Source organism: Trachemys scripta, chromosome 3 (assembly GCF_013100865.1).
Source record: "Trachemys scripta elegans isolate TJP31775 chromosome 3, CAS_Tse_1.0, whole genome shotgun sequence".
NCBI lineage: Eukaryota > Metazoa > Chordata > Testudines > Emydidae > Trachemys > Trachemys scripta.
This window is the reverse complement of record NC_048300.1, coordinates 120,602,386-120,614,931: the sequence shown is the minus strand read 5'-3', so window position 1 is coordinate 120,614,931 and position 12,546 is coordinate 120,602,386. Positions and strand designations below refer to the sequence as shown.

General features: G+C 43.2%; 1 protein-coding gene and 1 long non-coding RNA gene across 6 annotated transcripts in view; one reads left to right on the top strand and one right to left on the bottom strand.

Moving 5' to 3' along the window:
- LOC117875021 overlaps window positions 1-12,546 on the top strand; it is an 84,747-nt gene that overhangs the window by 25,191 nt on the left and 47,010 nt on the right. The window lies entirely within an intron of this gene.
- Window positions 9,356-12,546, bottom strand: part of TRAF3IP2 (TRAF3 interacting protein 2) — a 38,131-nt gene continuing 34,940 nt past the window's right edge. For all 5 annotated transcript variants that reach the window (XM_034765853.1, XM_034765852.1, XM_034765854.1 and 2 more), the window contains one exon: window positions 9,356-9,950. In XM_034765853.1, coding sequence (XP_034621744.1) covers window positions 9,804-9,950 — 147 coding nt within the window. In that variant the 3' untranslated portion in view covers window positions 9,356-9,803. The remainder of the gene's footprint in view (window positions 9,951-12,546) is intronic.

Here is a 12,546-nt window from a genome sequence, read left to right as displayed (position 1 = left end):
GAGGGCGGTCTTGCAGTGGAGATAGTGCTGAACCATATTTTAACCACATTCCTGACTTATACAACAGACTTGAATTTACAAAGACCTGGAGCATGATTTAGGAAGCTGTTAGGGTTCCATCTATGCTGCAAATCCAGTTTGTGTCAGTGCTACTGTATTATGAAAGCATTATCCTACAATAGTTACAATATCAATTTAAACTGGAAACTTCAAAAGGAGCTGTCTTTAGAAAGCTGGTTACATTTCCCAAACAACAGCCTTTGGTTATTAAACAATGGCAGACTCCTCCAGGTAACCAGACTCCTCTAAGTGAAGGGAGAAAAAAGTCTATCCCTTTTGTAATAAAGCCAGGGGATGAAACATGGATGTTTATTTTGAAAGATAACATACACCTGTTCTGTCTGTTGAGTGCTAGGTAACTATTGGAGGCTCATTTTCATCTGTTACCATGGTAAACTCTTTGCACTTCAAGGCCTTACAGCTTTGTTTCCTTTCAAGATGAGGTACTTGCCCTAGCTTTTCCAGAAGCTTTAACCCAATAACATGGAAGTGTGATAATAATAGTAATTTCTCTTCTCCCTCCATCAATATGTCTCATTTGTGTAGCACTGACCTATGGACTGTTTTTCCTTTGAACTCCTTTTTGAAGTTTGCTGCTGCCTGTAGTAGTCATCCTTATTAACATTCCTGGTTCTCCTTTGCCTTCACCCAGTTTGCAGATAGAGAGATAAGGAAGGGCAGGCTGCTAACAATGGTGCTTTTCAGGCAAGCTGCTCTAATGAGCAGGCTTGGTAGTTTATCTTGCTGTCTGTCCAGGCAGGTTACAGAATCTTTGCTTCTTTGTTTTGTTAAATAGTACAAAAGAAACCTGGAAGGTTAAAAAGCCTACGGGGGAAACTGGCAGTTATGGGAAGGACCATCAACAAGAATTTTCAAATACTTTTTCATATGAGCTCTTATTGGCTTGGCTTTTTATCAGAATGGCTGTAAAGTATCCTCACTGGAGATTAGCTATGGACTAGAACCACTGCACTAAGATTTTGTTAAGTGCTGGTGACTTGTATCAAAGGCTCATCCCAGTAGTGTAATTTGAGTTTCTTGAAACTTATAACAGGAGAAGAGAGTTACTTCTTTCACAGCTAATTTTATTTATACTCTTATATTACACCCATCACCAGGTTAAATTGGTAGCAAATAAGCCCTCATGCCTTCATCTATATCTTGATTACAGGGACAATGCATACTCCCCCCCCCCCCCCCCCTGAATCCTACTAGCTGGTCTGATAAGCAAACTCAGACATAAAACAGTTGTAAATGTTTAAGAGGTGCCTTTCATCCCCTTCATTACCTGTATCTCAGTTTCTGCTAGACAATAATGCCAGACTCTTGGGAAATGTACTTATTTACATATGGAATGGCTATATATGTTACTATGCTATTTACATATATAGTTAATAATTTACTTAGATTTTGGCTGCAAATAAACTTTTAATGCTTGCTCTCATTCATTTTTCTTCCCTTCTATGTCTCAGTCTTTTGTCCTCTAACCCATTTCCTTTATATTATTTAATGTAAAATGTTTAATTTTTAAATAGTCTCAGTATATTTTGTCTGTCTTTTCCTTTCCTCTTATCTACTGTTTCTTTCTCTTACTTTTCTCTATCCTTTCTATTCTTTCATTGTTTTTCTCCTCCTTTCTCTCCCTTTTCACAAGTCCTACCATTTCTCTATATTAATAAATATCTTTAAGGGGGTGTGACGAACTGGGACTGTTCTTAATGTGGTATGTGGTCTTTGAATGCTGAGTGGGGAGTGTTGGCTGGGAAGGCAGGGGAGTGTGGCTAGGATGGTCTGCATTGGGGGATGGGAGACTGGCCGGGAGGGAGAATACCTGAGGATGTAACATGAGAACCCAGGAAGGGGTTAGAGGCCAGGTGACACCTTGGCCCGGGAAACTGAACAAAGGGGAGGGGGAGGAGATGGTGGAGAGAGAGAGTTGGGGGCTGGCTGGAGGAATGGCTGGGAGGCAGACGGGGCTCTGACCTCCCAAGGGGGCTGTGGTACCCTGGGACCCCAAGATGCACCTAATTGTGGGGGGGGGGGGTCCTGTTGTCTGTGCCTGCAAGACCTGTCTTGGACTGTATTCCTGTTGTCTGAATAAACCTTCTGCTTTACTGGCTGGCTGAGAGTCATGGTGAATCGCAGGAAGCCGGGGGTGCAGTGCCTTGTGTCCCCCCACACTCCGTGACAGGGGGACTGCTCACAAGCTGTTTCCTCATCACAATGCCCTCATCATCGTGGTTTGTATCCTTCTAGAATGCTCTAACTAATTTAAAGATCAACAAAGCTTGGGAATTGTTATTTGAAATGGAATCAATGAGAAAGTGTCTGAATAAAGGGATTGAGCTCCTTGTGCTTCCTAGACCCTGATCCTTTCTGCCTCTCCCCAATGGTATTGTTTCCAGTAAGATATTATTTTAATACATTTTAAGGACAGAAAAGACCATTATGATCATCTGGTCTGACCTCCTGGCATAAAACAGGCCATAGAATTTCACCCAAGATCAACAAATTGTGGTTGAACTGGAGAATGTCTTTTAGAAAGACATCTAGTCTTGTTTTAAAGATGCCAAGGGTATGTCTACACTGCAATGTAAGACCAGGTTTAGAAAAACTTGAGTTAGCCAACTCCAAGTTTGTTAACCTAGGCCTGGAGTGTCTACACACATTTGTAACTCCATGTTAGGAACTGTCGAACCCTGGCTCCCAACCTGAGGCTATAGTGTCTACATTGCACCCACACCCCAGACTTCCTAGCACCCTCCCAAAATGTGGCTGCTCTAGCCCTTTGTTAGTAGTGCAGTGTGGGAAAGCTTGACTGTCCCCCAAATGTGACTGTCCAGAGGCCAAAGAAAGTCAGCCCATGGAATTGTGGGATACTTTTGGTGGATTCCCAGTGCACAAATCCAGTGGGACTGCATCTATACTCCAAAGCTATAAGGCTTGAGCCCTGGATCCTGGTTTGACTCAAGCTCAGACCCTCCACCCCTGTTGGTACCTGGGACCCTGGGTCCGAGCCCTGGGTTAGTATGACTTGTGTGTAGATGGAAGACAGTTTAGGCTTGAGCCTGTTTTTGAACCCTGGGTTTACATTGCAGTATAGACATACCCCGAGGATATATCTACACTGCAATTAAACACCCACGGCTGACCCAGGTCAGTTGATTCAGGCTTGAACCCAGGCTCTGGGGTCTTCCCCCTGACAGGAGTCTCCTGTGAACCCAGGCTCCAGTCCAAGCCTGAATGCCTATACTGCAACTTTATAACCCTGCAGCCCAATCCCTGTGAACTCGAGTCAGCAGACACAGGCCAGCAGCACGTTTCATTGCAGTGTAGATGTACCACAAATGATGAAGAATCTACCACCACCTCAGTAATCTGTTCTAATTGTCAAGATACAAATTTTTAACAGTTATTTCCATTTTTAAATTACCGGGCTTCAGCTGCCTGCAACTGAATCTTGTTATGCTTTTATCTGCTAGTTTAAGGAATCCTGTAATAGCAGATAATGGGAGTATCTTATTTCCCCCTTAACCTAGTGTGACGTTGCACTCTATATGATTTTATGAAAGTATGCTGATGAGTATGAATATAATGTAACTGGAATATGCTTCATGCAAAAGGTCTCGTGTAAGGTATGATTACAAAGCTTATAATCTACTGAGTGTGGTCATCCTATTTGTATAAATGTGTCACTCTTGTATCTAAAACTAGAAATATAAAATATAACTCTGAGGGCCTATTGTAATTATGCAAAGTGTGGGCCATTAATGGAGGTTTGGAATCTTGATGGCTCCTATTAACCAGGACAATTGTCTGTAGATGGCTCTGTTTTACTTGTGAGTCTTCCTGTATACTGTGTACTGGCAAGTGGGTAATGAAGTCTTACAGTGACATGTGATCATGTCACCTGAACTAGTGCTTTTCCATTGAGAAATGGGAGGTGGGAACTCAGAGGGAGAAAGGATTCCCACCTTATGCAAAAGATATATAAGTGGATGGAACAGAGAAAAGTGGGGAGCCATCATAAGAAATCCCCTAGCTACCACCTGAGCTGGAACAAGGGCTGTACCAGGTGAAAGGATTGTGCCCAGACTAGGAAGGCGTACAGTCTGTGAAATAAACTTATTGAAACATCTCTGAGGTGAGATTTTATCTATATTCAGTTTTATTCCTGTATTAGGCTTAGATTTTCATGTTTTATTTTATTTTATTTGGTAATTCACTTTGTTCTGTCTGTTACTACTTGGAACCATGTAAATCCTACTTTCTGTATTTAATAAAATCACTTTTTACTTATTAATTAACCCAGAGTATGTATTAATACCTGGGGGAGGGGGGCAACCATTTGTGCATATCTCTCTATCAGTGTTATGGGGGGGGGGCCAGGGAGCTGCCGCAGGGCTCGGGGAGTGGGTGGAGCAGAGGTGGGGAGCTGCTGCACGGCTCCCCGGGAAGGGGGGGGAAACTGCCATGGGGGAGGCGCCTCAGGGCGGAGGGGGGGGCTGCCGTGGGGGAGGTGCCTCAGGGTGGGGGGGAGTGGAGAGCTGCCGCAGGGCTTGGGGAGGGGATGGAGCAGAGGTGAGCTGGGGTGGGGAGCTGCCGCACGGCTCCCTGGGCCAGGGGGGAGTGGGGAGCTGCCGCGGGGGGGGGGCGCCTCAGGGTGGGGGGGGGGATGGGGAACTGCCGTGGGGGAGCACCTCAGGGCGGAAGGGGGTGGGGAGCTGCCTCGGGGGAGCTCTCAGGGTGGGGGGGGAAGCTGCCACAGGGCTCGGGGAGGGGGGAGGGCGCAAGGTGGAAGTTTTGCCTAGGGCGTGAAACATCCTTGCACTGACCCTGCACTTAGTTAGATAGAATTCTTTATGTAAGAGCCCCTACAAAGAAAATCTGCTTTAGATATATTTGCATTACAGGCCCTCATCTTGCAGCTCCATTTCGGACTGCTTCTCATGCACACAGCAAGGCCGGCCCTGCCAACCTGCATCTCCTTGGAAGGGCAATTAAATATTTTACCCAGTGTGAAAGGAATATCAGCTTTTTGGTTAAACAGATTTCATTGTTAGTCTGCCCAAAAGCTTTTGTGAAGCTAATTTTGGAAATCACTCTATAATATTGAATAATAAACTTGAGGAGGATCATGCAAAAGTATTTGCAATGTCTATAGCTAGGATTCCATGTCTGTCACAGAGGTCACAAAAGTAATGGATTCCGTGACTTTCTGCAACCTCCGTGACTTCTGCAGCAGCTGATGTGGCTGACCCCAGGGCTGCCTGAGCAGCAGTCCTGGGGGCAGCAGGAGCAGTGGCGGGTGGGTGGCCCAGGGGGCAGCCAGAGCAGCTGCTGCTTGGTGGCCCCCAGCAGCTGGTGCTGCTGGCCTTGGTAGCCCCCAGCAGTGCTGCTGGCCCCTGAGCCTTCCACACCCAGAGCAGCATCCCCTCCGCCCCCCAGAGCGGCATCCCCATCCAGTTAAGATTTAGTCAGGGGTATATAGTAAAAGTCATAGACAGGTCACAGGTGTGAATTTTTGTTTATTGCCCGTGACCTGTCCATGCCTTTTACTAAAAATACCTGTGACTAAATCATAGCCTTAACTATAGCTGATTCTGGGCTTGTTCTTGGAGCCCTTACGAGACTATTCAAAAGAGTAAGGGCTATAGGCTTTGACCATTCAAGTTGAATAGCATCCCAGCTGTTACGTCAGTGAGGCTTACTGAGTAAAAAAATAAACAACCACTCCTCCAACATATTTTTTATATCTTTAAAAAACCCTGTAGTTTTTGTTGATCTCATATTAGGTAGATTCTCTAGGTGCCAACCCTCCATATTTTCTTAGACTATTTTATGGCTCACTAAGTCTTACAAGTGGTGGGATTGTAAAGTTGTGTCTCTGGGCTAGCACAGCGTTGCAGAATAGCGACTGTTCTTTGTCACGTTCTTAGAGTCATAGACTTTAAGGTCAGAAAGGACCATTATGATCGTCTAGTCTGACCTGCATAACGCAAGCCAAAGAATCTCACCCACCCATTCCTGTAATAAACCCCTAACCTATGTCTGAAATCATGGTTTAAAGACTTCAAGGTGCAGAGAATCCTCCAGCAAGTGACCCGTTCCCCACGCTGCAGAGGAAGGTGAAAAACCCCCAGGGCCTCTGCCAATCTGCCCTGGAGGAAAATTCCTTCCCGACCCCAAATATGGCTATCAGCTAAACCCTGAGCATGTGGGCAAGACTCACCAGCCAGACACCCAGGAAAGAATTCTCTGTAGTAACTCAGATCCCACCCCATCTAACATCCCATCACAGGCCATTGGGCGTATTTACCGCTAATAGTCAAAGATCAATTAATTGCCAAAATTAGGCTATCCCATCATACCATCCCCTTCATAAACTTGTCAAGCTTAGTCTTGAAGCCAGATATCTCTTTTGCCCCCACTGCTCCCTTTGGAAGGCTGTTCCAGAACTTCACTCCTCTGATGGTTAGAAACCTTTGTCTAACTTCAAGTCTAAACTTCCTGATGGCCAGGTTATATTCATTTGTTCTTGTTTCCACATTGGTACTGAGCTTAAATAGTTCCTCTCCCTCCCTGGTATTTATCCCTCTGATATATTTATAGAAAGCAATCATATCTCCCCTCAGCCTTCTTTTGGTTAAGCTAAACAAGCCAAGCTCTTTGAGTCTGTTTTCATAAGACAGGTTTTCCATTCCTCGGACCATCCTAGTAGCCCTTCTCTGTACCTGTTCCAGTTTGAATTCATCCTTCTTAAACATGCACACAGTATTCCAGATGAGGTCTCATCAGTGCCTTGTATAACAGTACTAACACTTCCTTATTTCTACTGGAAATACCTCGCCTGATGCATCCCAAGACCGCATTAGCTTTTTTCATGGCCATATCACATTAGTGGTTCATAGTCATCCTGTGATCAACCAATACTCTGAGGTCCTTCTCCTCCTCTGTTACTTCCAACTGATGAGTCCCCAACTTATAACAAAAATTCTTGTTATTAATCCCTAAATGCATGGCCTTGCACTTTTCACTATTAAATTTCATACTATTACTCCAGTTTACAAGGTCATCCAGATCTTCCTGTATGATATTCCAGTCCTTCTCTGTATTGGCAATACCTCCCAGCTTTGCGTCATCCACAAACTTTATTAGCACACTCCCACTTTTTGTGCCAAGGTCAGTAATAAAAGGATTAAATAAGATTGGTCTCAAAATCAATCCCTGAGGAACTCCACTAGTAACCTCCTTCCAGCCTGACAGTTCACCTTTCAGTATGACCCGTTGTAGTCTCCCCTTTAACCAGTTCCTTTTCTACCTTAAAATTTTCATATTGATCCCCATCTTTTCCAATTTAACTAATAATTCCCCATGTGGGGAATTATTAATGCCTCAATCGAGGTAAATTAGATTCACTGCGTTTCCTTTGTCTAAAAAACCTGTTACCTTCTCAAAGAAGGAGATCAGGTTGGTTTGGCACAATCTACCTTTTGTAAAAATGTTCTTGTTGTAATAAGGGTTAAAGAGCAGCAGCAAAGCTAAAGCCCATTGTAAAAATATTGTAGCATTCTATGGTAATAACTAAAAACATATTAAGCTGTAGTGTTGTGGAATATTATTGTAGAATACAGTAGGTGTTTGTTAGGGACTATACTGTAAGAGAGTAGCACTTTGGTGACTTGGGATCTAAAAGGGCTCTGTCATGCTGGCTGCTGTGGCTCATGTCCATGAGTGTCAACCTTAGAGCAGACTGTCAAAAAGCAGGGTGGAAATCCCAAACTGGTTCTATGTTTCTATAATAAGATTTCACCAACTCAATAACAGGTGTGAACTCCTAAAGTGCTACAGCACTCTTACCATGGAGACAGCCCCCTTGGGCATTCCAGTCTAACTTGCCACCCAGGCAAGCTGGACTATGTGATAGATGATCACTTACACCAAAAATCACAACAATATTCAGGTTACTCCCAGTCCCAAAAGGACCAGTCACTTACCCCAGGCCAATTATACTCAGATCTCAAACTGAAGACAATGCCTGTAGCCAGTCCTGTAATAAACTAATTAAAGATTTATTAACTAAGAAAAGAAATGAGAGTTATTTACAGGGTTAAAACATGAAATACACACACACAAAAACATACACATACTTACAGCCTTAAAATTTAAAAAGGTAACATAAGCTTCTACAATAAGTACCTGTGTATATCCTTTAGGTCTGACCCATGCCAAGCAGCACAGGGATCTCTTGCTTAGGTTTAGAAATCTTTGCCCCTCGGAGTCCAGACAGCATGAAAGAGACCAGTGTCTCCCTGTCAGAGATTTTTATCTCCTTCACCTCAGATTCCAAACTAATGAGATGAGTTCAAGTGCAGGCCTTCCCTTCCTGGAGGGACTGAGGAATGCAATCAACAAGGTCTCTGTCCTTTGATGCTACACAATGGCTCATTTGGCTTCAGTGGGACATCTTGTGTGCAGGATGAGCACTATACCTTAATTAATGCTTCTTTTCCTGTTTGGTGAGTTATACAATTACAGAGGTTTACAGTGAAAACACTCAATATAACTTTATACCGTTGGCTACAGAGGTTATAAGTGAGATCAATACATGCAGCATCCTACACTGTTCATAGGGTCTAGACACCAAACCCACTCTTATAACATTAATATCTACTTTAACTGTATCTTCCATTGTTGTATGCAGTGCTGTTATAGCCCTGTTGTTCTGAGGACATTACAGAGACAAGGCGGATGAGGTAATATCTTTTGTTGGATCAACTTCTGTTGGTGGGAGGGACAAGCTTTCAAGCTACACAGAGCTCTTCTTCAAGTCTGGAAAAAGTACTCAAGAGCGTCAGAGCTAAATACAAGATCTAACAGCGTTCAATACATGCTATGCTAAACTACCTGTTCAATCTTGAATTTAGCTGTGACACTCTGATTACGTTTCCCAGATATGAAGAAGAGCTCTGTACAGCTCAAAAGCTTGTCTCTCTCACCAACAGAAGTTGGTCCAATAAAAGGTATTACCTCACTCACCTTGTCTCTCTATTTTAACTATACTAACTCACAGGTAAGCCAGACTGGTTTCCATCTTTGCATGGTTCAGTGAGGTCTGAGATCTTGCCATGAGCTGGCACGTGGTCTGCCAGAGTCACAAGCTCTCTTATCAAATTCAGTGCAAGATAATCTGTTTGAGTAAAAGCTGTATTACTGAACAGTCGCCAGTCCTTTAAGGTTGCTCCCAAAACACCATAAAGCCTCATTTATTTCTCCCCAGCAATAAATAAAACAGTTTTACAAAAAGCAAATATAGTTTATTGTCTATTCCATTGTTTGAGAGCACTGTAATATACAAGAACATCTGGATAACAACAAAAGAAACACTCAGTAAACAGGAAGGCGGAATTGTTTTACACTAATTGCAACATCATTTACAGTAATTACATGCTGTGTGGCAGACTAGTAAAGGAATATTAGAAACATCAATAAAAAATAAAATTGGACATTTTTTCCATTTGCAATGTGTTTAAGAATTGAGAGAGGAATTATGTCTGCTCAGCTTCAGAAAGAGATGTTTGATGCAGTGGAAAAGTGAGAGAACTGAGTGTGAATTACCCAAGACAACTCCTTTAGCAGAAAGAGAATCTTCCATCACCAGAAAGGGCCACCTGGAAAAGTCCTGGCTCCCTGCCAACATCAGCCTTTTACAATTACTTGTCATGCACTTTCTGTAAAACTGTTCATAATGGCACAACCTGGAGTGTAGGCAAAGGTCCTACTGGAGGAGCAACATATTCTTCTTCTCTCAGTAACCGCAACAAGATGTTGTTCTTATTTTTTGGCCAGCTATAAATGTGAGTGTTCTGAAGCCAGGTAGGCACATGTTCCTGCAAATGAGAAAAAACAAACCAAAACCATAACCACATAAAATCCCCTGACTGCATATCACTTTCTTGCAGAAACCTCCCAGCAGTGCTATTAGACTCTGCCATACAACCGTCACTGTGTCTCTGCTATGGCCATTTCCCACAACACTGACAAGTAATTAGTCACACTTGGATTTTTATTTATTTTTTGAAACAGGTTGAGTCTATGTATTGCTCAGCTGCATAACTCATCACAAAAAAACACATGTGTATAACATTTTTATATTAGCATACTATGGTGCTAACCATCATTCATGTTTTAATTTACTTTTCACTGATATCAGTAACTATTAGACCAGGGGTCGGCAACGTTCGGCACGCGGCTTGCCAGGGTAAGCACCCTGGCGGGCTGGGCCAATTTATTTACCTGCTGACGCAGTAGGTTCGGCCGATCACGGCCCCCACTGGCCGAGGTTCGCCATCCCGGGCCAATGGGGGCGGCGAGAAGCCGCGGCCAGCACATCGCTCGCCCGCGCCGCTTCTTGCCGCCCCCATTGGCCCGGGACGGTGAACCGCGGCCAGTGGGGGCCGCGATTGGCCAAACCTGCCGCGTCAGCAGGTAAATAAACTGGCCCAGCCCGCCAGGGTGCTTACCCTGGCAAGCCGCGTGCCGAACGTTGCCGACCTCTGTATTAGACAAATGCCTAAAATGGTCATCACCATAGTATCCAGGCACTATGAACATTTATATAGTGCCACATATTTACATGGTGCTTAATGAACGAAGAGTAAAAATTTCCCCCAGATGGAAGGATGGAAACTGATTATTTAGAACAATAGGTTTGCATATGACTCATGAGAAGTATTAATAAAGTCAACACACTGACTGAGTTTTGTTGGGGTTTTTTCACTCTAGCATTTTGTTTGCCCTCTGATTTTACAAGGTTCATCTGATAGCAGATTGATCTTCTTACAGCCCTTGGTTATCAGGGAATATATAGCAAAACATACCAAAAACTACTGTGGACTTTCAAATGCTTTGTGTGTGTTAGCACACAGAAAATCACTGGCTAACATTCCACTGGCATACTGTAAAGGTTATGTTTGTTATTTATAAAACAAATCAATAAAACATATACATATCTATTACTTGTCTATTCTCATTTAGAACATGGGATGAAAATTAATAAGTAACTAAATTCTCCGTTTTGATCCTTTGCCTACCGATACATAGTGTTCTAAACAGCACATTGTTTGGGCATTCGTGTAAGGAATTAAATACTTAATATTTTTACCTAAATCACTGAGGTTACCATTCTGTTGGCTTAATGCAAGGGCTGAATCAGCTGCCAGATCTGAGAGCTGGCAAGACCCAGGTTCCCTGTAGTATTATACAAGTAGAGGCTGGAAAAGCCCACTCAGTCTTTGGCTTAAGCTGTTTGTCACAATTTCTTCTCCCTTCAGTATAATTTAGTTTCATAGTGAAAACTATCTAGACCATTTGGCTCCTTGGTGATGAACTTTATTCCATATACGAGCAGTTCTCAAATCTTTTCTTATAGGGGACTACTTACTAAGTTCCAGACCCTATCATGTATTATTACCCTTCCAAGCATTGATCCCTTCACTTTCTCATGACAATTGCAGTAATACTGTGCTTGATTACATGAAAAATTATTACCAGGACAGTATAAAGGAAGCAAAATAAAAATGAACTTGGTTTAATATGATGAGTGTGGCTTCCTGTTTACATCATTCCACTTCGCATCTATACTGTTTATTCCCTCTCTATAGGTGTCAGGTTTACATACATTGGTACCCACACCTCCCCATACTTCCTACAGCCCTCCCACTGTATAATCTATACAGGTCACTTTACAGTTTGGTTCTTTCCTGCAGTACATTCACTCCCCTACAATTGTAGTGTCATTAGCAAATTTTATGAAGATTGATCTTACCCCAGAGAAACATGAAATAAAGACTACAGTCACAAAGGCTGTAGAGATGGTCCTAAATTTGTAGTTTAATTGAGAAAGGCACCTCTCGAAAACCTAAGAATGTCCTAGACTGGGTTACAATTAGCAGGAAGTGTCATTGCTTGAAGACAGATGTTTCACCACTCTGACAGGGACAGCTCAGCAGGACACCTGGAAACTCTCCTTGGCTAACTCTTTGAGAACCACTGCCATATGCTAGCTAGTCTCACAATACACAAAGTTCAGCCAAAATTAGTTTAAGTGTGCTATTCTTGTGTCTGGCATTAGGCCCAAATAGACCTGTAGCATCCATCTTGTCTATTCACTTCTGAATCTTGTACCATTCTTAGGGTATGTTTACACTTCAAACTGAAGGTCTAAATTCCAGCCCGAGGAGACATACCCACAGTAGCTTTGATCAAGCTAGCATGCTAAAAATAGAGTGTAGCTGCAGCAATGCACGCAGCAGGAGGGGCTAACCACCCTGAGTCCATACCTGGCTTCTTGGAGGGGTACATACTTGAGGTTTCTAGTCCCTCCAGCTGCTCATGACACACGGTCACACTCTGTTTTTAGCATGGTAGTTAAATCAGAGCTAGTGTGAGTATGTCTCCTCAAGCTCGAAAATACACCTTCAGCTC